Raw genomic sequence first — 25,335 nt, forward strand, 5'->3', positions numbered from 1 at the left:
CTGTCGGCGGAGAGAGTGAAAGCCTTTCAGGCTTGTCTGGCACAATTCCGCAGAGGCGCACTTCTGAGGTTCAGGACGTGTCTCAGACTACTAGGACTGATGGCATCAGCACTGGTAGTTCTTCCACTTGGCCACTTGTACATGAGACCGTGTCAGAGATGGGTGACGTCACTGAGGCTGAACCCGGCGCTCCACGGTCGCCGTCACGTTCTTGTTTCCTCCGCGTGCGCTCTGGCGCTGCGCCCATGGAAACGCAAAGGCTTTCTCACTGTAGGCGTTACCATGGGGACGGTCCTGGTGAGGAAAGTGATCACTACAGATGCCTCTCTGTCGGGCTGGGGAGCCACGCACGAGGGCAGGATAGTGAATGGCACATGGGGCACGCAGGTGCGCGGGATGCACATAAACTGCTTGGAGCTCCTGGCTGTCTCTCTGGCACTGAAACACTTTCTGCCTTTCCTGAGAGGGCAGCATGTGCTGGTCAGAACGGACAATACCACGGTGGTGGCATATATCAACAGACAAGGGGGACTGCGGTCGCATCACCTTCACAGTCTGACACACAGACTGATCGTGTGGAGCAGCTCCCACCTGTTATCGCTGAGAGCGACGCACGTCCCCGGCATCCTGAACCGGGGGGCGGATCTGCTCTCCAGAGGGAATCCTCGCTACAGGGAGTGGAAACTCCACAGCGAAATAGTGTCCCAGATATGGCAGAAATATGGACAGGCAGAGGTGGACCTCTTCGCCTCGGGGGAGAACGCCCAGTGTCCCCTGTATTTCTCCCTGTTGGACCAGAGTGCTCCCCTGGGTCTGGACGCTTTGGCACACGAGTGGCCGCGCGTCTTGCTGTACGCGTTTCCCCCGTTAGAGCTGATCACTCCTACGCTCGCCAGGGTGCGGCAAAGGGGGCTGGCTCTGATTCTGATAGCTCCGCGCTGGCCAGGGAAACACTGGCTGTCGGAGATATTTCAGATGTTGTGCGGTCAACATTGGCCCCTGCCCCTCCGCAGGGACCTTTTGACGCAGGCACGCGGAGAAATCTTTCATCCTCACCCGGAGCGCATGGCGCTGTGGGCTTGGCCCGTGAAAGGTTTAACCTGCTGACAGGTGGGCTCCCGCATAACGTCATCGTAACTATTCAGAGCGCCAGAGCCTCGTCCACACATCGTGCGTATGAGGGAAAATGGCAGGCTTTTGAAAAATGGTGCGTAAAGGCAGGTCTGGTGGCTTTTCAGAGCCCCGTCCCTGCTATCCTGACGTTTCTGCAGGAGCTGCTGGATAACGGTCTGGCTTTCTCCACCGTCAAAGTGTATTTAGCCGCTATATCGGCTTGTCACGTCGGTTTTGGGGATAAGACGGCTGGCCAGCATCCTCTTATCTGTCAGTTCATGAAGGGAGCGCGGCGGCTTCGCCCGGTATCCAGGAGCTTGACTGCGCCCTGGGATTTATCCTTGGTGCTCGAAGCTGTGTCACGCCCGCCTTTTGAGCCACTTCAGCAGGTGGACCTGCGGATGCTCTCCCTGAAAACGGCTTTATTACTCGCGCTGGCATCTGCGAAACGCGTGAGTGATATCCATGCGTTATCGGTGAACCCGGCCTGCATGCAGTTTTTCATGGGGGGAAATAAGGTTTTATTGAAACCTAACCCCGCATTTGTGCCTAAGGTTTTTAACCAGGCAACTTCGTATCGCCCTATCGAGTTGGCGGCGTTTTATCCCCCTCCTTTCGCGACGCAGGAGCACGAGACGCTTAACGCGCTCTGCCCTGTGCGCGCGCTGAGGGCGTATGTTGACAGGACAGCCGGACTCAGGAAGTCCGAGCAGCTGTTTGTGTCATGGGCCGCATCACATCTGGGAGATCCGCTCACTAAGCAGCGTTTATCTCACTGGATCGTGGACGCTATTAGCGTAGCTTATAACAGCAGGGGGTTGCAACCCCCTGCGGGGCTGCGCGCGCATTCCACGCGTGGTGTGGCCGCGTCTTGGGCGCTTTTCCGGGGGGTTTCTGTGGAAGAGATCTGTGCGGCTGCCAGTTGGGCGTCGCCTCAAGGCCTCAGTATACTCCCCCGTCGCCGCCACGGCGTTCCTACGCCGGCAACCCTACGCCGCTACTGAACATATCTTGCTCCTGCGTCAAGGGAACGCCCTCCTCTGCCAAGCCGCTAGCAGTCACAACAACAATGCGGCTTCCGTAGCTCCGGTTTTACCTAGACATAGATCTATAGAAATAGATTTCTAGACATATGTATCTAGACACGCGTGCATTTACCGAACATATATCTGCATATATGACATATCTGGCGACACCGAGCTGTCGTGGAGGAGAGGCTGAGCGGACCGTGATGAAATATTGGTGAAACTAATGAGCTTTTGGACGATTAAAGCCGTTTGAGGAGCGGCCATACACGTAGCCCCGTCTGCTAACAGTGCTAACACTGCTAACAGTATAGGGATGTGCGCCGCTCAATTTTGGATCTCAATTTCTCCCGAAGCACTGTTCGGATCAGAAAAGCATTTCGGGTGAGTTCTACTTTATTCTATAAAGAACGCGAAAGCGGACCAATCACAGCCCTCGACGTTCACGTCACCACGCGTCGAAACGACGCGAAGTCACAATTTTCGGGAGGCGCACGTCAAGCCCCGACGTAGCCCGACGTAGCCCGTCGTAGGGCTACGACGTCTACGTCGTAGGAACGACGTAGCGGCGACGGGGAAGTATACTGAGGCCTTCACACTTTCACCAGATTCTATAACCTGGATGTTACTGCGCCATCAGTGTCTCATGCTGTGTTAGGCGTGGGTTCTGTACCCACTGTGTCTGCCTGACCGGCTGGACATATGCGCCTGGTCTTCGAGGTAAGCTTGTCTGGCAATACGGGAGTCTCTATATCCCATAGTGAGATACCGAAACGAATGTTGAAAGAGAACTTTAGGTTAAGAAGTTAACCCCGGTTCTCTGAAACATGAGTGAGGTATCTCACCAGACCACCCTCCTTGCCTGGAGCGAGGAAGAGGTGTGCTTACAATGACTGAGGAGATGACGTCGACGCGGGGCTCTTATAGCAGGGGGAGGCCCCTCCCTGCGGAGCCGACGTCACGTCAGTCTGCCAGTCAGGACTGGCGTAGTGTAATATTGCTTCTGGGGAACAGCGCTGGGGGCGTGTCCCATAGTGAGATACCTCACTCATGTTTCAGAGAACCGGGGTTAACTTCTTAACCTAAAGTTTTTGGACGCTACGGAGGGGCGCAAAAACCCTTCTCCTCCTTAGCAGTCAAAATGCAGGGCAGCAGTGAACCCGCAGAACAAACCTGCCGTCTGTTCGAGCCAGAAGTTAAAGAAGTTAAAGGTGCAGCACGCCGACAAGCAATTTTACTGAACCCATTAATTTATCGGTTTCATTTATCGGATTAAATTAGATTATCAGATCGATAAAAATGATGCCATTTTTACCACAAATCGGCCGATAATTTATCGGACCGATAATTATCGTGCATCCCTATTTTTGTTTGTTTGTTATTACTATATGATTTGTTGCCTTCCCATAGGTGCCACAGTGTCTTTACAATAAGCTGACAAGAAATAAAATGTATTTTTGTTTGTAAGAAGTTTCTTTTAAAAATAATAAATCCTAGCCTGTATAGTGTCTTCAGCATTTCGCTGTAGTTCAGTGATTTATGGAAACTGGAGGAGTTCCTACTTCGTTGACCAAGAAAGCAGAGCTAAAGCTCAAACTCCCTCCGTCCTCCATATCAGCGCTGCTCCTGCGCTCCGCTCGGATAAATGCCCTCCTGTACAGTAGAGTGAGTGGGCGATTATACCACAGGAGTTTCGCATGCAGGCAGGGACTCTGGCTCCAGCCCACTGCGGCGGTCACAAAGAGGCCCTCTGTTTTCCAAAACGCTGGACCTACACACACTCATGCACTCGCTCACATGCACATGAAGTGAGCGTTTTATTCAGGGTGTAAAAGGCTTTATTGATACGCTGCTCGGTCTTTGGCGGCAGTGTTGTCGGTGTTATTGCCCACCAAGAGAAAGGATAATAAAAGAGGGCCACACTGCCTGTGTTTACATGCAGCTACATGAAGGAGCCTTTTTACTTCCAGCAGAAACCAGCAACCAGCCGTCAGCAGCGCAGATTAATCTGTGTTATTAATGTGTCTTCTAATAAAGGGATGCCTTTCTCACCGCAACGCTCTGCAGATGTGGCTTCGCCTCCGGTCGTCACTCCGCCCAGGGATGCAGGGTGCCGGACAGACTCGGCCCAGCCAGCCTTTCACCCTCCCGGGACGGCGGCACCTGCTGCGGGGCCTCCCTCTGAAGCCCTGCTTTCCTCCAGCACCTCCTCCTCGCCCACCACGCTCCCCTCCCTCTCCCGCAGCGACCCGGGGACCGGAGGGGGCGTGGGAGGAGGCCTGCAGAGCCGGAGCAACAGCTCCGAGCGCCTGCTGGAGGCCTCTAGTGGTGCATCCGAGGACTACCACGATGCCGATGGGACTCGCAGAGCACGAGCGGTGGAGAATCAGTACTCTTTCTACTAAATAACCCAGGGCAAAGGTCCGCCGCGTCCTCTGATTGGAACAGAGAGTTAGAGCTCTGCCGATGTTCGGAACGGTCCAAATCACTGGATCACACATCGCTTCATTTGTTTGTTTTCCTTTTGAGGTAATTTTCTGTTCCTTGGTGTTGATAGGAGGGGGCAGAAGTGGCTGATCGGCGTCGATCCTTTACCCTTTATGGCCACGTTTCAGTTAAACACAAAGGCAGGAGACTGCAGGTAGGAAGGGGGTCTGAAGATGTGGAAAATGCAGCAGTGAGCGTCGGCGTGGGCTGAGAAAGCAGGAGGAAGTCGTTGAGAGGAGTCATATGGCTTTGATTCACCTCCTTTGACCGCTTCCTGTTCACCCTTACCCACAGTTCCCTCACAGCAGAGTGTGTGTCACCACCCTGCTGAAGGATTTAGAGCTGGAAACCACCCCTCCCTCCCGGGTTCCTCAGAGCATCCCCTAAATGTTTGTAAAGCTGCTTCAAGCCCGTCCCGGATATCCTCACCGTCCCTGTAGGTTTTTTTCCTCCCTCTAAACGTCCTCTGCTAAACACTCACACGAGTACAGTGATCATGAGTGTGTTAGTGTGAGCTCGGACATGCTTTTCCTCCACATGTACAGCCTGAAGGGCTATTCATGCTGCATAAAGGTGATTACAGTTTCTCTCTGTCACTCTGACTCCTTTCTCAAACGAGACTTAGCTTTTCTAAAAAGGTTTAGAATTTTGATTTTATGGCTGTAGAATTTTGAAAAAAAAGAAAAAAAAACTGCTGTGGGTCAATGCTTCTAAAGGCTTTTCCCAAGATAAATTAGACTTCTGAGATTTGGTCGTTAATTACTTCTACTGTGTTTTTTTTTTAGTTTTTACTGATACCAGGAAACTCATGTTACTGATTCGTGACATGATGGTGAATTTTGTCTGTGATTGGACAGTCCAATTCATTTCAGTGACATTTCATTTATTGCACAAATAACAATTAAGCCCTCTCAAGGCGCTTTAATAGTGAAAAACCCAAATAGTCCACATGAGCGAGCACTGGAAAAAAGGCCGAAGCAGCAAGAAGGAAAAACCTGCAGAACCAGGCTCAGAGGTGGCAGCACCTGTCCTACTGCTCCAAAGACAGACGGAAAGAAAGTAAAAGACAGAGACAGAGAACACTAACAGGTTGACACCAGACAGCAAGCTGATCCACTCTGCAGGCCTGATGGGGGGCGCGAGGCTCAGATCACAAACTTCAAGCTCCGCTGTCAGAGAGAGAGAGGGGGAGAGAGAGAGAGCTGTCTAAACCCTGAGCGGCAAGACCAGGAAATAGTCCTGAACCAGCCCCAGCTGGAAGCTTCACTAAACAGAAAGACTGTGTCAGTTTCCCTAACTGACACTGGGAGCTGCTTCTGGTAGTTTTTGAGATTTTCACATGATCTGCCGTCGTCTTGCAGCTTATGGGTTATGGGGATGGATCGCTTTGCATGTGGCGGCTCAAATAATGAAGCAGCGATTAGAAACAGCGTTGTCTGGGAGTCACTCCTCGGTTTTGTCGCCAAACCATATTAAACCTTTGATTTTGCAAATGGCTGAGAATCTTATCAACTTTTTTTTGTATATGAATTTGTGAGAAATGATGAATGCTGTGTCATCACCAATCAGCTGTTCTTTTTTTATTTTAATTTTTAGTAAAACTTTATTCTCAATTGAGAAATGAGTCATAACAAATGAGAAAAACTGTAATTTATGGTCAGTTTCTGCTTAAAACATGTCAGACATGCATTTTTCTGCATATGGAAATGTTTTTTCTCCTCATGATTTAAATGAGGGCTGAAAAACACGTGCGCACGCACACTTGCGCGCGCGCACACACACACACACACACACACACACACACACACACACACACACACACACACACAGAGTCAAATGTGCTACAAGTCAGTTTTAAAACGGTGAAACAGAGGATGAACACCACGAATACAGATGTGAACAGGGTGGAATAGGGAATGGGACGGCTCCTGTTGCCACGTCCCACAGGGTTGTTTTTATGAGTGTGTGACGGTGTATTAGGATCCAGATATTTTTTAAATGATCCGTGTGCTACAGTAGTGTTTCTGAAACATGGTTTTCAGGTCCCTCCATCTGGTGAAGGTTCTGTATTCATGCTCCTCATATGGATAACCTGTAGATTATATATATGCTGTTACAATAGATCAATTTAAAGTAATGCCTTGACGATATTAGAAAACCAAATCCAGCGTTTATCGGAGGGACCTTGGGACATGTTGTTTATTAATTTTGAACGGTGGCAGCGTTGTGTGCTGTTTACACATCCTGCAGGTGATCTTGTGAGAGCAAACTGCAACGGTTTGTTAAACGAAGGCTACTGAGGCGGCCATGCTTGACTGGACACATGAAACCTTGCTGCTAAAGTGTTTTGTTATTTTAAAAGAAAGTAATTTTTTTTTCTCTCGCTTCTCAAAAAGGTTACTGTACATATTCATTCCTTAACATACACAGTTTAGATAATACATCTTCACATTAAAGAAATAGGATATTTTGGGAATGCTTATTAATTTTCTTGTTAAGAAAATAGTTGTTTAATATAAGGCACTATGTGGAAAACGCTGCATTTTTCTAATGAAATTTTTGGTTTTTAACTATTTTTGCCACAAAAACTAACTAGAAAACAATGGAAAGGTTTATTTACTTGTGACTTATCCAGTGAAACTTCAATTTATTTTTGATTCAGTATTAGTAACAGCTTGAAACTTTAACTTCATTTGATATGAATGGACAAATAACTGATGATACAATTCATTTTTAAATAAAGCTCTTACCTAAGCTGGACCTCTGCAGTATTTCGTGGGTGATTTTGTCGGGTTGTGCCCATTCAGTAATCTCTCTTCATCTGTCATTTCCAAAGGTTGAACTTTTCAAGTCAGAACGCATGAAATGTGACAAATTTCCCCAAAATTGCACACATAAAATCTAAAATGCACGCAGTCCTTTTTTTTTTTGGAGCGAACATATCAAAAGTGGTCGTTTGTCTTTTCAAGCATGGCCGTGTAGCTTGAAGGGTGTCTTAGGGTCGAGGAGTGATGGAGCAGCTCATGTGCCAATTTGAATCCTATTTTTTAAAGCATATTTATTCCAGTATGTAAATTGCATTTTATTTCCTTTTGAGTCTTATTTATGTACATTTCACTGATTCTTCTTGATGAAAAATCCACAACGGAATTTCATCTCTTGCAAGAACCCCATCACACATATCACAGATCACTCACGTCTCCCCTTTTTATTTTCTTAACACTTATTGGAGCTGATTTTTCTGTTGTTCGACTGAGTTTTGAAGAGTCTGTGCAATTTTGTACAAAGTGATGTACTTGACATACTACTTTATATTTCTGTGAATAAAATGTGAACAAACTATTACACGTTTTCTGCAGTTTTTTTTTTCCCCTCGCCGAAATGTCACAACCCCGGGGGTCCAGAATGAAATGTTGGTGATTAAAAGCTCAGAAAGGTCAAGAGGTTCAGGGTTGCAGACATAAACTTATTAAATATTTAGAAAATCCCCTGGCAATGCTCTGCAAAGGAAAAAATAGCTTGATTTGAACTTTTATGTGCTGTCTTAATGCATGCTCAACTAAACTGTTGATGTTGGCTTCGTAGTTAGACTTCCGGAGCTGCTTCAATCAGATCAGTGAGGTTTAATCAAAGAGCAGAATTTGAAGTCTTTAAATTTGTATTGGACTGAGCAATAACATGGGTTTATGTCATTTCTGTGCAATGTCTTCAAGATACAGTATGGTTTTTTTGTTTTTTTTGTTTTGTTTTTTTAATAACCTCATAAAAGGAAACAAATCATGGTATTCATCTATCGGTGTTCATGAATTTTGCAGCTCAGTCTAATGAATTCAGTGTCTGGTCTGTCCTCAGTCCTAATGGAAAAACAGAAAACCGCAAACACAACCGAAGCTGGCACTTTAATTAACTAAAAACTAAGCTAAATTTCAGAAGAGCTGAACTGAAGACCACTGGGTACTTTAGTGACTCGCTACTGCCCTCTAATGCACTAAAGTGTCATTTGCTTTTAATTTGACGTACTGCACCTTTAAGTGGAAAACCAAAGCTTTTCTTTTCAGTTTTAATCAATCTCATGCAATAATATTTTGAGATGCTGCAGTTTTTTTTTTTTAATCGTAATGTTCAACGAAAACCATTAAGTGTTTTAACATTCCATATTAAGTGTAAGAAATCTAAAATAGATTCACTGTTTGAATTAAATTACGCATTTTTTTAGATGCACCTGCAGTCCACAGAAGCTGCAGCACTGTGGAATCCAATACCTTGACAGGGAAGCGTTCATCTCCACCTACTCACTGTAAAACTCACTGAGCCTTCTGGCTTCCAGCTGGATAAATGTCATCAGACGTCCTCTACAGCGTTGATCTGTGTTTGCAGATAAAAGAACAAACACTACCACAGCATGAATTCTTGAAGATGAACCGATATGATGGAAATGAAACAGATAAGGAATTTAATCAACAGGTTTATTATAGTTTTTTTTTTTTTTCAAATAGAACTTTTCTATGACAAAATAAACACTTTAACAAGGGGGATCATGTGTGTACAGTACAATACACATATCTGTGACAAATGTGTGTGAATTTGTTTTTCAAAAAATCCTGATATTTTAATCTTTGAGCCTTCAGGGCCGGCATTTACATGAACCTGTTGAAATTGTGCGTTGTTCAGTGTTAATAATTTAAAGCTGCCACAAAATGTTGTTTTGCTTCAAAATTGTCAGAACCTTAAACAAAGTAAATGATCAGGTTCTGAACTCCTCAGGAAACTGATTTAACGACTGTTAACAAGTCCAAACCAGCATCAAGATAAACATGGGATTCTCAGATTTACCCCTAAAAATGTAGTAATTTACATTCAGGCATCAGTTTTCAGAAACTGCTGATGTGACTCTGAGAGCAGTTTTGTGATTGATAACATCTGATTAAACAATTATACCATATATCCAATGATCAACACACTCTTATAAACTTGAATTACTGTATCAGTAAATACAAACACTTCCTTTCCCAGGGTTTCTCAGTTTTTCTATTATCAGCCTTTTGGTTTCTTTGCAGCCGTGCCCACCAAAAATAAAGTGCCGCTGTTCCTGCAGGATTGTTTCTAAATGATAGAGTGAACCTTGTTCTGAACGAACACTTTAGTACACTGGTGTGATCCAACATAAGGAGATGCCCCATTTTTTTCAAAGTGATAGTGGACAAAATAATATTGCAGACATTTTCTCTTTTTTTTGCAGGGGGCTGGCTGCTGCAGCAAAAACATTTTCAATAACTGGGGTTTTTGTGCATTTCACATTTCTAATAATAAAAGAAAGAAATGGGTCTGACATAAGTCCAGAAATGTTTGATAAAATCTTTTGAACATGTTTCAAATGAAAACAATCACTTTTTCCAGGTCATCAGTGAATGGCATGTGGTTCAGAAGACGGTGAGACACACACACTGGAAGCAATCACAATGGGGTAGAGGTAAGTTCTACTGTCACGTGGTGTACATACAACAGTCTGAGGACCATTTTAACACACATTAAAACCTCTGAACCTTAAATACAATCAGCATGTGTCTGCTTATGTTTTATGAATGGGAAGCCTAGATGCCAGCTCGTGTGTTTACAGCAGCAAGATCCTAAAAATATTCAAGATTCGAAGAAGGTGCAGCTCTTCCAGAGCAGTGTGAGGTAGCTCCCCTCCCTCTCCTGAGGGTCGCAGCATGCAGCCTGAGAAGGGACGCGTCAGACTGCTGCTTCTATTTCAGGAGACTGACAAACAGCAGGCCTCCCATGGCCACCACCAATGTCAGCGTCAGATCCATTATTTTCTCATCCCTCCACGCTGACTGCCTTTTCTTTTTAATCTCCTCCCATTCCTGCTTCCTGGCTCTCATCTCTCTCTCTCTCTGGAGTTGCTCCCCATAGTGAGCCTGATAAAAAGCATCAAAATCATACACTGGTTTCCCTCCTGGCCGGGTGAACTTTCTGGCCCTCTGCTGCTGCTGCTGCTGTGAGGAGCCGGTGGATCTGGGAGTCTGTTCTTTGGACGATGGTCTCCCTGCACTCTGAACGTCTGACTGACTCAGGATGCCTCTGTCGTACTTCCTCCTCAGGCTGATGTTTCCCAGCACGGTGTAAGCCTCGCTGACTGCAGAGAACTGCTGCGAGGCGTCCTTGTCCCCTGGGTTCTTGTCAGGGTGATAGATGAAGGACTGTTTGTAGTAGGCCGTCTTGATCTGGGCCTGCGTGGCACTGGGGGACACTTTGAGAATGTCGTAGTAGGCTGTCCTGCTCCTGTGCAGCAGAGGAGCCTCCCCTGAGCCCCGGCTGTAGGCTCGAGAAGCTGCAGGTCCTTTCAGGGCATCGGGGCGCAGACGTCTGAGTCCACAGCCTGGCCTCTCCGGTGCCAGGACGAAGACAAGAGTGCAGAAGGCTCTGGGATGCTGAGGGGGCCTGAGGGGGTCGGGCTGGGGGGTCCACAGAGTCCTGCTGGGCAGCAGCCTCTCCTGGAAGCGTCCAGCACAGGCCGAGGAGAGACGGAGGGCTGCCGGCAGAGCGGTCAAACTCTCCCAGCTTCCATAAAACCCGATGAACCGCATCTCCGCAGGCGGAGCACAATGCAAAAAAGTTTTTTCCAGCCGAATATCACTTTTCCTCACAGTCCAAAGTTTCCTGGGTCTGCGTCCTGACGCTCTCCTCTCTGACACCGGCTGCTCTTCACGTCGAGCCGCCACAGAGCCGTCTCTCACCGGACCGCTGACGGACAGTCCCCCGGAGCCTCTCCCGGTGCTCGCCGGCCGGGTCTGGCCGCTCCTGAGAGCAGACAGCCGGCAAGCCCCGCTCCCGAGCTTTTGACCGACCTCTGCCATTTTACCGAGAGAGTCCGGCGGACAACACGGAAGTGAACAACAACAACATCCGCTACGTCACTAACAACCGGCCAATGGGAGGCCGGGTTTTAGGGAGGCGTGTCCTCAGATCGACCAATCAATGAGCAGAACACGAGCCGAATGATTTAAAGAAACAGTCTGAGCAGCATCAGCAGTCCTGTCACTCTGGCCAAAGCCGGAGACGGTCTTCAGTCCTCTCCACACATCCCGGGCGTTGTTCTGCAGCTTCCAGGGAGATGAGGTGGATAAATGACTCGCTCACAGCTACTTTCTTCAAGAATTTCATGCTGAAGCTGAGCCAAGATGCAGAGACTCTCCAGCACTCAGCAGGCTTTGGACCTGATCCTGAACCAAGTCAACCCCTGTGACTCAGAGGGAGAAGACATAGACCTTCAGCCGGATTCAGACTCTGAAGTTTCTTCTGGTAAGAGTTTCCAAACATCCCATTTTCGTTTTCTTATTATGGCAGTTATGCTGAACACTTCTTGTAAGCAAGCAGGGGCTGATTTGGCCTTTCCCCTTAAAAATACGAGAGAGGGGCCAAAATGGTCCAGTGCTTTTGAACAAGTCATTGTCCTACAGTCAGCCACCTTTCATTTGTAAATGCAGCCGCTACGCAGTGCATCATGCAGGAATGTGGCCCAAGCAGAGGGGGGAGTGAAGCGCACACCAGTGTTCAACTGCTGCTTCTAAAAGTCTCTTCATGTGATCGTTTGTGTCAGTTCGACAGAAAATACCATTTTCAGAAGAGAAACTTTGTTGTGAATGTAAAGCATCATTTTGCACGAGGATTGAGGGGTTTGCAGGAAAAATAAAAGATATTTCTTACAGTGTATTTGTGGGTTCTGTGTATGCAAACAATATTTGTTCTAGCATAGTATGTACAGCAGCTTGCAAAAGTATTCACCACTCTTGAATTCATTGACCTTTTTCTTAACTTTCATACTTTAAACATAAAGTTATAAAACTGGCATTTTTTTGTGTGTGAAGAACCAACATGAAATTGGACACAATTGTGAAGTGGAATGAAATTTGTACAATATTTTAAACTTTTTTTTTTAAATAAAAAAATCTGAAAAGTGGGATGTGCAATATTATTCACCCTCTTTTCTCATAGTGGCTTCTTAAGTTGTCTGATGGTTTCCTCAATGATCAAATGTTGACCTAATGAGTAAACAGAGTCTACCTGAGTGTAATCTAATCTCAGAACAAATGGAGCTAGTCTTTAATGGTCCCAATGGTCTGTAAGAGAAACAAAACACTACTGTCCTACTAAATTTATAGGTCAGACAGGGACAGCACTGATCATAGAAGAAGCTCAGAGATCCAGGATGACTCTGGATGAACTGCAAAAAGACAGACATAAAGACACACTCTGGCCTCCAAACCCCCAGCACTTAAAACATTCATTGTGTTTGGAAAGAATCTTACTTCCTGGCTCTTTTCAAGCCTCCCCCTCCCCCTAAGAGGTATGCATGAACCAACAAGCTGGAAGGTATCAGCTGCATTTGTAAAAGAAAAGAAGGGCGGACAGTGGCTGTTGAGTTGTGCTTTTAAAATCAGTTGCAATTTTGGCCCCTCTCTGTGTTTTATTGGTAGGAAAGAAAAACCTGGGATTGCTAGGAAAAAATTAAAACTCGAATTAATAGATCATTCCTAAATCAATGCAGAGGATGTATAGTTGAGTTGTGTTGGAATTATAATTCAAATGGATTTGGATATCGCATGGCTCACATCTCAATATCTCCACCCTACAGATGAGGAGACTTCATCCCCACCAAGAAAGAGAAGCCATCTGGAAACGCACACTGGGCCGACAGAGAAGGCAAAAGATGGCACAGTGTGGCGTAAAGAACAGGTCCGGAGGCCTCTCCATCACAGCACAATACAACCCTACACTGCAGAAGGAGAGCCAACGGCCTTGGTCAGAGGAACTGTGTCAAGGCGCTTACAGTGCTTCCTCTGTTTCATCAATCTTGGCATGCTTCAGACTATTCAGAAGTGGACTGTTCAGCATGGGCAGAAACAGCATTACAGTTGGTCCATGGACCTCCCTGAGTTAATGGCGTTCATTGCCATCCTCCTCTTGCAGGGGGTGATCAAGCTTCCGTCACCGCGTGACGCATGGTCAGCAACACTGGGACACCCTCTGATCAATGGCATTATGGCTCAAAACCGCTTCCAGGACATCATGCAACACCTTCGCTTTGACAACATGAACACACGCAGTGAACGAGTCAAGACGGACAGGTTTGCTGCGATCTCTGATGTTTGGAAGTCTTTCGTTGCCAACTGCATCTCATCCTACACCCCAGGCAGGTATATTACCATCGACCAGCAACTTTTTCCAACAAAGACTCGCTGCTCATTCCTTGCGTACTCTGCAACGAAACCTGACAAGTTTGGGATCAAGTTCTGGGTGGCATGTGACTTGAAATCTAAGTATGTATGCAACGTCATCCCAGACCTTGGTGACGATCCCAGTCGCCCCAATGTGGTGATGAAGCTAATGGAACCGTTCATGAACAAAGGAAGAACCGTCACCACAGACAGCTTCTTCACATCGCTGTCACTTGCGCAACAACTGCTCAGCCAGAAAACCACCCTCCTTGGCACAGTCAGTAAAGTTTGCCAGGAGCTTCCAGAATCAGCCAAACAGAATTTGGACCGCCACGAATTCAGAACCAAGGTGTTTTCAACCTCTGGTACCACGTTGACGGTTTACGCACCCAAACGTAAGAAGACCCTCTGCATCCTCAGCACCATGCACAGTGTGGTCGAGACGGGAGAAACCCGGAAAAAGAAGCCAAACACAGTGAATGATTACAGCAGAATGAAAGGTGGCGTGGATGCGATGGACCAGATGGTGCGAGAGTACACTGTGCGGTCAGGAACACGTCGATGGCCGGTCGCTGTGTTTTATAACATGGTCGACATTGCAGCGCTGAATGCTCACATCCTGTACGAGGCGTGCACCGGCGTGAAGGAGCGACGGATCGACTTCTTGATGGAGCTGGCAAGTGAGTTGGCACACTCCCATGTGGAAGCCCAGAAGGCCAGCGTGAAGACCCGCCTTCGGCAGCAACCTACCACTCTGGAACCTGGAAAGCGTGCAAAGTGCCAGGTCAAAAAGAAGTGCAACAGCAATCATGCCACTATGCGCTGCGCGGACTGTTACAGGTACACTTGTGGCAGGTGCAAGGAAAAGGTGGTTTGGAAATGCCGAGACTGTGCAGTTTAGAGGACATGGGGTGTATTTGCAGTGTAGTGTACATTTGTGTGTTTTCTATATTTCAGAGTTGTGATTTCAAAACTGAAAACTCTTGTTTGAATTCTGTGCTTCATCAATAAATCACAGGAAGAAATGAAAAACATAAACTGTGTCGACCTCTTACTTCAGTTTTATATTTGATACTGATTCAGTATTATATTTTCTACAGGCAGCACATACAGCTTCTAGCAAAAGTATTCACCTCCATTGAAGTTTTTGACCTTTTGTTAAATTTCTTCTTCTCCGATCAGTGCTGTCCTTGTCTGACCTGTAAGTTTAGTAGGACAGTAGTGTTTTGGTAGTTTTGCATTCGTTTCTCTTACAAACCATTGGGACCATTAAAGACTAGCTTCATTTGTTCTGAGATTAGATTACACTCAGGTAGAGTGTATTTAGTCATTAGGTCAACATTTGATCATTGAGGAAACCGTCAGACAACTTCTGAAGCCACTATGAGAAAAGGGGGTGAATATAAGTCAGTTTTTTTCAGTGTGTGGTACTGCTGATGATTAAACCATGGAAAAACAATTTTATACATCCAAACATTTAGCCATAGTTTAGTGTTCTTACACTGACTGTCCATTCTTTTCAGGAATTAGATTTTACTCGTTACTTTTGAAGCCCTGGATGTATTGAGACCCATGTTCTCTGTTCCCACATCTCCAGCGTGGCCCAATGATACGTTCATTTAAATGAGTTTTCCTAATTATCTGTTTTGTTTTCGTCAATGAATACTTGTGTGATTTTTAATGGGTTAGCTGTAAGTGGGTTTATAACACTGATTAATAGAAAATCTGTTGAAATGAAAATTAATATTTGTATGCAAATTTATAGACGTAAAATTATTAAGAAGGTCAGTTCAGTCCACTTTCCACAGTCTACTTTACCCAATGGAGGTGGTGGGAGAGGAGAATTATGGCTAGACTGTCTTGTCTAATGAATAGGGAAAAAAAGAATAGAATAGAATAAAATACAGTATTACTCTGTGATAGTGATCCCATGTTACTGCCTGCATATTTGTGATTTTGTTGTTATATTTGTTGTTGTTGTTGTTTTGAAACTTTTAACACGCATCTTTCATTTTGTATGTTAAAAAAAGCTTTGAAGAAAACAAAGAAAAGAAAGCTGAGCTTCCTTCGGGTGAGTTTCTGCATGATGCCCAGTAGGTGGCGGTGTGAGCATCTCCCGCTGAAACTAGAACCCCAGAAGAAAATCCTCCTCCGTCGCTTGAATAACGTAGTTCCTCACATGTGTCTCTCCTGCCGCCGCAGCGTTGATCAGAGGTCCAAATCTGCTCTTTAAACTCATTCTAAACTACTTTCTGACATCGTCTCGCTCACAGGGACACCATGGCTTCCAGCTGTCGACGCCCGGAACACTCAGCCCCTCCAGATGTGGTCAGTTATTCACCTTTTTATTGTTTTTGTTCGTTAAGATTCTTGTGCTGCAGGGTCGTTTTTTACTAGTTTTGGGTTATAGACCAAAGCTTCAGTGGCGCGTCAGAACCTCTAACTCCCTGTCTTAAACGGTATATTTAGTTGTGTTTGATCCTTCAATGTTCTTTTCTCTGCAGTTCTACAATGAAGAAGAGGCGAAGAAATACTCCCAGAAGTGAGTGAGGATGATTCACTCTGATTCTTACCTGCATTCAAGACCTAAAAGCTCTGGATCTTTCAATTTATTTTACACATTTCTGTTATTTTTTTACCAGAATTATATTTTACAAGATTGTGCGCCAAGTGATTTGTTGAAGAAGCATGCAGCCAGTCACAAGGAGCACTAAAACAACGCAATGTGTGTTTTGTGGCTTTGCAGCTCTCGGATGATTGAGATCCAGACTCAGATGTCGGAGAGAGCTGTGGAGCTTCTAAACCTCCCGGAGGGACAGCCCTGCTTCCTGCTGGATGTTGGGTGAGAAACACACACTCAACATGTTTGCATGAAGCCGAATCAGTCTGTCTGTTCAGTTCTTGGGTAAACTGGTTTCAGATCAGTCTATGTAAACATGTTCATGTTCACTGATCTTCTTGTTATTCTCTGTTTTTATTATTTCCCCATTTTTGGCATCTTCGTGCCAGCCAAGGAAGAAACTGACTTGAGTTGTCATTGCTCAGATGGTCTGCCTTTTTTTTTTCTTTCCTTTTGGTAATCAATTGACAACTTCTAAGTTTATAGAAAATTATTTAGTTGAGCAAACCAAACAGCTATCTGTGAAAGCTACAAAAATAAGAAATAACATACTATATCATATTAAATGTAATTTAATTTGCTAATAAGGATGATATTTATCTAGTCTGGTTATGTAACCTGTTTAAGAAAAAGCCAGTGTATGTCAATACATATTGAGTGTCTGCATTTATAGTTCCATATATTGTTTCATTTCATTGTATGTTTACAGAGATTTTAATTACATTTTGTACCCTTTTGATGTTTGGATTATACACAGTTTAAGAAATGTTTACACCCTAATCTTTTGGTATTATCACGCTTAAAAGAGTATGAATAACATTACAACCAATGTTATGGCAGAATACTGCTAAAGCAGCTTAAAACAAAAATCATGAAGAAGAACTCGAAATACAAAAAAAAGTGAAAAAAAAACATCAATCTGTCAAAAAAATTTGACAAAAGTTACTTTAAAAGATTTCCTCAACATTGATAACAATAATCCATAAAATATTGTCCAAGTTACGTCTGTTTTTTTATATATTTTTGCAAACTCTTGCAGTTGGAGGCTTTTGTGAAAGTTGGTGCTGCAACATTGAAATGATTCCAGTTGAAGTTTTAAAAGTCAGCATTTGCCTGTAGCAATATGTCATCTGGTGTTTTAGTGTCTCTCATCTGTATGTATTTATTATGATCTGGTCTCAATTGTAGAGAATCACATTTTATTTAATCCTACTTGTGTAGTCAGTCTCAGTAGTACAGTTATTATTATTATTGTCATTATTTTTTTTATTAATTTTTTTTTTTTAAAGTTTAAATTTGTTGAATTGTTTTATTTGTACCCATTTGAGGGTTGTGAGTTCTGGTAATGAGGAACACTGCTGACGGCTTGTCTTTGGTCTCTCAGGTGTGGATCTGGTCTCAGTGGAGACTACCTGTCGGAGGAGGGCCACCACTGGGTCGGAGTGGACATCAGCACGGCTATGCTGGGTCGGTGTGACTCTATTGTCCTATTGTCATTGTAATTGAATATCACAATTATATTTGGCTCTCTGATCAAAAAAAAAGCAGTGAGGTAAAAAAAAAAATGTATCCCAAGAAATGTCCTTTTCAGACACACCTCTGTTGATGGATTCATTAGGCTCACAATGAGGCTTAGAGTTACACAGAGAGGTCTTCAGCCATGTAAATTGTTGTAGTAAAACACAGGCCTGATCGTTATCATTCCTCATGTCCACACAAGAAGCTGAATGTTCGATACGATATGTACTTTTTTTATGTCAAATAATTTAAAAATCAGTGCCTTCATTTTCCACAAACGTACATATGTGTTGATCTCTCTAGTTATTATAACAGGGTTTATTAACTTGACCACAGGACACAGTTCAATCACTGTTTCTAAAATAGCGGTTCATAACATTCACATCTAAAACAGCTGGACTGGGAAAACTGAGCAGTGCATAACAAGCCTGTTTTTTTCATGTTTGTATTTTTTAGTTTGGAAGTGAGTGAAGCTTGAGGCACCTTAAAACACCTGCTGTTGTTTCAATCATTTAAAACCCCTCACTAGTAAAAGATAATATTTTGCAAAGTCACTTTCTGTTTTTAATAAATTGCATTGAACTAAGACAGGAGCATGCTTTTAATCTTTCTCAAATTTGGGAAGTTAAAACACTGCAGCTTCTGTTTGCATAATGAAGACATTTATCCTCATACAAGTGTCTCTTATTTGCGGGCTTTGTTTTATTGTTCATTTTTTCACAAGTTAAGAAGAAAAATCTCAGACTGAATGTGAACCTCTGTATGTGACAGATGTTGCTCTGGATAGAGAGGTGGAGGGAGACCTCATCGTGGGGGACATGGGCCATGGCATGCCTTTCCGGCCCGGGACATTTGACGGTTGCATCAGGTAAATAAAAAAAAACAAAACAAAACAAAACCAGCGATATTAAAAGTATAGGACATAATTAATGCTTATCTTTATGATGTGCTTTGTTCCCATCAGTATATCTGCCCTGCAGTGGCTCTGTAATGCAGACAAAAGGACACACAGTCCACCCAAACGGCTCTACACCTTCTTCAGTACTCTGTATTCATCTCTGGTACGGCTGCTTTACTCTGTTGGCTTCTTGCAAAACATTGTCCCAGAATAAGATTCCTGATTTCACTTTATCCACTCGTCCATGTTCTTCCAGTCAAGAGGCTCCCGTGCCGTGTTTCAGCTTTACCCTGAAAACTCAGAACAGGTGAAACACCTTTCTTTCTGCATTATATTAATGAATCCTGCCTGTGAGAGATTTTCTACATTGTTGCTGTTGTTTTCTCCCTGCTGTGCAGCTGGAGCTGATCACCACACAGGCCATGAAGGCTGGGTTCAGCGGAGGCATGGTGGTGGATTACCCCAACAGCAGCAAAGCCAAAAAGTCAGTTCTTATTAGAATTCTTTTTTTTGTTTGTTTTTTTCCTTTCTCGATTGATCCCTTCTTAATGGTGTGTGAAATTAGAAGCAAAGTGCTCATAATGTAGGACTGATTAAAGCGGGTGACGTTCATATTGGCTCCACGTCAGATGAGCTGCATGATAAATGAGTTCACATGGAAAGTGTTTGCTCGGTTCGCGTTGTAACGACGTGTGTCTCCTGTTCATCTGCAGGTTTTTCTTGTGTCTATTTGCTGGAGTATCGGGCGTCCTTCCCAAAGTGAGAAACACAGGAGGGGAATGTATCTTACTGTTGTTTCATCTGCTGTATAATCACTGTTATCATTCGTATTTTTCAGGGACTCGGCTCAGAAACGTCAGATAAAACTGTTCCAAACCAGGTTCAGTATTCTGGACAAAGGTAAAGAAATTTATCGGAGAAAATTGTCTTCATGTTTGAACTTATTTAGGTGAGCAAGTTGAAAAGACAAAGAAAAAACAAAGACAAACAAAACAAAACCAGCGATATTAAAAGTATAGGACATAATTAACTTGTTTTGTTTGTTGTTTTGAAAAAGGGTGATAGGAATTTTGAAATATATTTTCTCTCCTTTGTTTTGCCTCCTATGGCTGCTGTTGGCTATCTGTTGATGAATATGTGTGATTTTAACACAGACATTACTGGTAGTTGGTTAAATATTATCTAGTAATATTTTTAATTGTAATTGACAATCAAAATTTCAGAAATGCTTTAAATCTTTTCAGTATAGATGCTTTAAGTAGGGAAATCGATGACAATGAACATTTCAATGATACTTACTGATACCAGTTGAAACATCATTTACCATGTTAAAGTTTTATTTATTTAATTTATATTAGACTCATCTGAGATAAGACAATAATGAAATTTCAACAGTTGTCTAAAGTCTTAGAAATCAGGGTTTAGGACCACTATGTGTCAGACGGAGCGTCGGCAGAAGGCCTCCGGCCTGCTCCCAGCCAGCAGACACTCAATTCACACCAACTCGCTTTTAGGTTTTCGTCTTGTTTTGCAGCACAGGTAATTTTCATATTGGACTCTTGACGACTGATTCGCACTTTCACAGGTCTGCGTAAGCCAACAAAGTGTTTGGAAAGAAAACAATGAGCCAATTTATTGACTGTGAACAAAACTGCTAATCGCAGCCAGGATATGTGCTCACAGAGAATTTTTAATTTCTGTTTTTCTGAAGTATCTGTTTCAGTCTTCCCTTTATTGCCTTGTACAGTGACGACGTGCAGGTCTTGGTTTTCATACATGCAGGTTCAGTCATACCTGTCCTGATGAAGCCCAAAGACCGACAGTAATTTAAAAAGTGGCCGTTGTCCTGCCTGACTGAAAATCCTGTCAGGCAGCTTTTCCTCCCTTTCACATACGAGCTCATCTAAAAGACAGAATGTATATATTTTTATCTGTTTTTATATACGAGCTCAAAGTTTTAAGCATTTTTTTTTTTTGTTATTTAGAGGATTATTGCCTAAAAATATTAGATATTATGAATTTTAGTCTTTGGACATACTGTATTTTTTTCATGACTTAAGTTTAACTGCTAACAAATAAATCTTAAAATATTTCTGTGTGTATTGTGATGAAAAATATGGAAGTTAAGTTGTTTAAATGAAGTTTTGGGAGAAATGAACTCTGCGGTTGTTTGGGTTCTTTCTAGATGTACGTGACGTTTGAAACCCTGAACTCTGAACTTTAACTGGCTGTGCTTTCTGTGTGAAGATGTCGTTTCAAAAACATGAAGGGGAAATCTGCCAAGAAGGGACGAGACTGGATTTTAGAGAAAAAGGAGAGAAGGAGACGACAAGGACGGTATGCACATGACTATTTTTTTTTTGTTTTTTGTTGTCTTGGAATGAAATTTTCCAGCTCTTAGTTTTTATTGTAGTGTACGTAATTAATTTTGTCCATTTCTGCTTTGATGCATTGTGTATTCTAACACTTGCCAACACTCTCCTCTGTTTGTGGCGATGCAGGGAGGTTCGAGACGACACTAAATACACAGGACGTCAGAGGAGACCTCATTTCTAGCTGCCGTCTGTCGCGCCCACCCTGCTCAGGAGCCGCGGCGCTGACGGGACTCGGTCAATTTTCCAATTCTTTAATTCAAACTGGAAGAAAAAGAAACGCCTTCCATTGTCGGGCGTATTTTTTTTTCATCCAGTCCAGCGTTTTGCAAGTTTCCTTCTCGCGAACTGTGGCGGCTTTACACTCCCGTGTTCAGCTTGGAAGGAAAAGTGAGCGCAGGCCTGCTGCAGAACAACATGAAGAGACATCCAGCAGTGTCACACAACCAAAACAACTTCTCCTCATTTTTGAGATGACAGATTGAGATAATTGTATAATTTACAAAGTGTTTCTCTATTAAAGCTTAACTAAGTGCTTCTTTTTGGTCTTTTTTTTTTCACCTGAAAGAAACTAAATGAACACTTGGTGTACATTAACATTAATGGCTGTCTTCATATAGAGAAGATTAAAAATATAACGCACACCATAGGAAACAAGAAATCGCTTAACTGAATGAAATGTGAGAAAAAGTAAGTGCAGTCAGTGTTGAGTTTAACACGAGAGGTTGTGAGGTACGTCAATGGCATGAAATATATGAAATGTAAAAAAGGGTGCAAATATACTTTCCTCTAAAGCATACTGGAGAAAAACCGCAATTGATCTAAATTACACAAATATAACTCAGTGCAGGATTTGTAAATAAACCTGACGATTTATTGTAGGCATGAGTGCACTTAGATTGTGGCTGATTGTGTGAATACATCATAATTATTCAAAACAGAAGTTATAAAATTATGCAGAGCAGAAGCATATGCAAATATAATCAACAGTGTGTAATGCTTAAGCACAGAATTTACAACTAATCGTCATTACCTTTAACCCTGGAGGGCAAGCGACAATATTTGGTAACTTCTGAATTTATTCCTCTGTCCTTCAAACTAATCATTACAGAAGTAAATACAATATTTTGCTATTTGCTCCCTTTTCTTTGTTTGTACAAGTACTGAGCAAACAATGTTTTGAAGCCTTGTTTAAAGGAAGTGTGTGTAGTGTGTGTGTTGTGGTGTTCAGGAAGTTTGTCCCACAGGTGAAGAGCGTAGTAAACCTCTGGATGGTTCCTATTCTTCTTGGAAATCTGTGTTTTTAGGCTCATGGTCATTCAAGGCACGATGTTGAAGTGGATTCTTTGATGCACAATCAGTCAGTACAGAGGACGAAACTCAGCCCCGCTCACTTTAAATAAAATGTCATTGTTTATTTTGTCGATGTGGTTTCTGTTTCCAGGGACTGCCCCACCAGGAAGCCTTCAGTCTGGGGTCGGTGACCCCTGTTCCCGCTCCGGCCGGCAGGGGGCGCCGCTCCCCCGGTCTCACTGAAAACCCACCTGGGCGTTATCTCTGGAGCCGCTCGATCGATTAAACACACTGAACAGTTTCACCTCTCAGGAACAGTCTGTGGAGGCAGGCAGGTCTCCACACCGTCAGCCCTCACACACACACACACACACACACCCCGCAGGAGCAGTTCGGTGTGTACCGGAGGGGGGGGGGTCGCAGGTGTGGAATGGGTTAACCGTCACAGGCCTCGCCTCACCTTGCGTGCGCGTCAGCCGGCGGCGGTGTGAAGCGGTCCCAGCATCCAGACCCAGAGCAGAGAGCGGGAGATCTCCGCCCCTCGCAGCCGCCAGACGCGCCTCCCGCCTCGGCCGCTCCTCCAGCCTCCAGCCGGTCTCCGCCCCGCCGCTCCGTCTCCATCCCTCACATCCAGGAGTGATCCCCCCCGGATAAACCAGGAGCCATGAAGGACCGCATGCAGGAACTTCGACATGTAAGTTAGTGCTTGTTATTTATTTATTTATTTGGGACCCACCTGCTGCTGGAGCAGCGCTTTCAGCGCTGGAGGAGCAACAGTTGTGCGTCTCTGGAGTCTGAACGACGCTCAGATCTTTGTTCGCACATTGAGTTCCAGATTTACCAAGTCTGAAATCTATCATTTTAGCTTTTTATTTGAAAAAAAAAAAAAAAAAAAAAAACACTCGTCATTCTTAAAAATGCAAATTAGATGCTATAAAAGGACGTTCATGAGACTTTTACTCACTGCACCTGGTTTAATTGTGTTCAAGTATGACATTATTTATTAATTGTTGAAAATAAAAAAGCATGAACCTTTTTCAGTGGAATCCCTCTAAATGGCTATTAAGCCTTCTTCAGAAAATGCGTGGCCCTTTTATGGAGACCTGTCACCGCTGGATTAATTGCCGTGTGGTGTGATCGATCCGGCGATGGGCGTGAGGCTGGAGGGGAAATTGGTCCCAGCTCGCCCGTTTCACCTGTTAAATGTCCGCCCTCCGCGCGACACCGGGGGGTCTCATCCAGCAGACCGGCCGCCCACACCGGGCACAATGTTTGCTCTGTTTCTATTAACGAGCACGCTGCAGTTTCTTTCAGCTCTGAATCCCTTCATCATAAACCCACATGAGCTGCATGTTCAGACCTTCTGGGAAGTTGCAAATAAGGCGGTATTTTGAAGTACTTGTATCTTTGGTTTTGTATTGGGTATGTAATCTTAATAATAATCAACTCAAATTTAAAAACTCAATTACCTTCTGCACATCCACAGTTTGAATTAATATTCAAACCTTTTGATCCTCACTTTTTAAGCCAGGCATGGATTCTGAAGGACATCACAGTGGTGTAGTGGCTCACAGCATGGACCTCCAAATCTGATCACGATCCACAGCAAAACCTGTGTAACTGTAAACAGAGGCTTCTCTACCAAATATATTTTTCTGTTTCGATCCTGCTTCACATACTGATGAAATCTGTTTCAGTAAAATGCTGCATATACTGTATATATATATATTTTAAAATCATACATTTTCTCGATTGTTTTTTTCAGCTTGTCTCTCACAGTTGAAGTGTGCTTACCTATGATGAAAATGACAGATGTCTCCTTTCTTTAAGTGGGTAAACTTGCAAAAACCCAGTGGTTATTTCCCCCCCCCTGTATCCTTCACAGAAATCGAAAGTTACGTATGTAACTACGGTTCTATGAATCCCGGATGACCGCCAGAGGCGGTGCTTCAAGCACTGAATGATCATTCTTGCGTATGCACATGTCGAGAATAAATAACAACAACGTCACCTGGTGACCTCCGGTGACCTACGTGAGTCTATAAAGTCACGTGACACCGGAGACTCAGTCCCAAGAACCTTCTCGCGCAGCACGAGGATTCCGAGGGACTGAACGCTCTGGCGGTCATCCGGGATTCATAGAACCGTAGTTACATACGTAACTTTCGTTCTATTTCATCCCTCCTGACCGCCAGAGGCGGTGCTTCAAGCACTGGATGACTAGTGTCAACAAGGTCCCGAGGAATCAATGGACCCACTCATGCACCCACCTCAATCAATTGAAGGGCGATGCTGGCGCAGAACGCCGTCCAGCGGTTGAGCAGCAGCCATGTTGACACGGTAGAACCTGGCGAAAGTGTTGACTGATGTCCACGACGCAGCGGCACATACAGCCTCCAGCGGCACCCCCGCCGTCACCGCCCAGGAAGTGGAAACGCTCCTGGTGGAATGGCACTTCACCCCCGGAGGCAGCGGCTGACCACAAAGAGCATAGGCTTCCGTGATGACACCCACCACCCAGTGTGACAACCGCTGTTTAGACAGTGCCTGGCCCACCCGTGGCCCGGCAAAGCACACAAAAAGGCTGTCAGACCTCCTAATAGACGCTGTCCTCCGCAGGTAGGTGGACAGAGCACGCACAGGGCAAAGTTGTTCACAGGAAGAACCCGAGTCAAAACGGGCCAGGTCCAGTGGCCCCATAGCAGCCGCTGAGGGCACCTTAGGAACAAAGGAGGGGTTAGGCCACAACGTAACCCCCGAACCATCCGGACGCCACCGACAGCAGGAC

General features: G+C 44.4%; 5 protein-coding genes across 8 annotated transcripts in view; 4 read left to right on the plus strand and 1 right to left on the minus strand.

Annotated features, from left to right (window-relative positions):
- sh2b2 (SH2B adaptor protein 2) overlaps nt 1-7,968 on the plus strand; it is a 31,030-nt gene extending 23,062 nt beyond the window's left edge. The window contains exon 9 of one of the 2 annotated variants that reach the window (XM_030108087.1): nt 4,176-7,968. In XM_030108087.1, the coding sequence (XP_029963947.1) occupies nt 4,176-4,543 (368 nt within the window). In that variant the 3' untranslated portion in view covers nt 4,544-7,968. The remainder of the gene's footprint in view (nt 1-4,175) is intronic. The other variant, XM_030108088.1, reaches the window with a different exon arrangement.
- On the plus strand, nt 4,596-21,783 carry bud23 (BUD23 rRNA methyltransferase and ribosome maturation factor). Of its 2 annotated transcripts, XM_030108091.1 has the most exons (13): nt 4,596-4,606; nt 16,049-16,174; nt 16,351-16,388; nt 16,593-16,688; nt 17,851-17,933; nt 18,756-18,852; nt 18,949-19,045; nt 19,139-19,189; nt 19,281-19,366; nt 19,596-19,641; nt 19,721-19,782; nt 21,130-21,219; nt 21,384-21,783. In XM_030108091.1, exons 2-13 carry the CDS (start codon nt 16,127-16,129, stop codon nt 21,436-21,438), a joined length of 849 nt encoding a protein of 282 aa, XP_029963951.1. In that variant the 5' UTR covers nt 4,596-4,606; nt 16,049-16,126; the 3' UTR covers nt 21,439-21,783. The 2 variants fall into 2 exon arrangements, with proteins under 2 accessions (XP_029963951.1, XP_029963952.1); XM_030108092.1 differs by lacking the exons at nt 4,596-4,606; nt 16,351-16,388 and having other exon boundaries at nt 16,052-16,174.
- Nucleotides 9,093-11,498, minus strand: dnajc30b (DnaJ (Hsp40) homolog, subfamily C, member 30b). The gene has a single exon (XM_030108090.1). It carries the CDS (start codon nt 11,483-11,485, stop codon nt 10,373-10,375), a length of 1,113 nt encoding a protein of 370 aa, XP_029963950.1. The 5' UTR covers nt 11,486-11,498; the 3' UTR covers nt 9,093-10,372.
- On the plus strand, nt 11,693-14,812 carry LOC115400298 (piggyBac transposable element-derived protein 4-like). Its single transcript, XM_030108089.1, has 2 exons — nt 11,693-11,930; nt 13,264-14,812. The coding sequence occupies exons 1-2, from the start codon at nt 11,810-11,812 to the stop codon at nt 14,745-14,747; spliced, it is 1,605 nt and encodes a 534-aa protein (XP_029963949.1). The 5' UTR covers nt 11,693-11,809; the 3' UTR covers nt 14,748-14,812.
- A 1,179-nt stretch (nt 21,784-22,962) lies between the features above and the next one.
- stx1a (syntaxin 1A (brain)) overlaps nt 22,963-25,335 on the plus strand; it is a 73,834-nt gene continuing 71,461 nt past the window's right edge. For both annotated transcript variants that reach the window (XM_030107987.1, XM_030107988.1), the window contains exon 1: nt 22,963-23,241. In XM_030107987.1, the coding sequence (XP_029963847.1) occupies nt 23,212-23,241 (30 nt within the window). In that variant the 5' untranslated portion in view covers nt 22,963-23,211. The remainder of the gene's footprint in view (nt 23,242-25,335) is intronic.

The sequence above is a fragment of the Salarias fasciatus genome, chromosome 14, assembly GCF_902148845.1.
Source record: "Salarias fasciatus chromosome 14, fSalaFa1.1, whole genome shotgun sequence".
Classification (NCBI taxonomy): Eukaryota; Metazoa; Chordata; class Actinopteri; order Blenniiformes; family Blenniidae; genus Salarias; species Salarias fasciatus.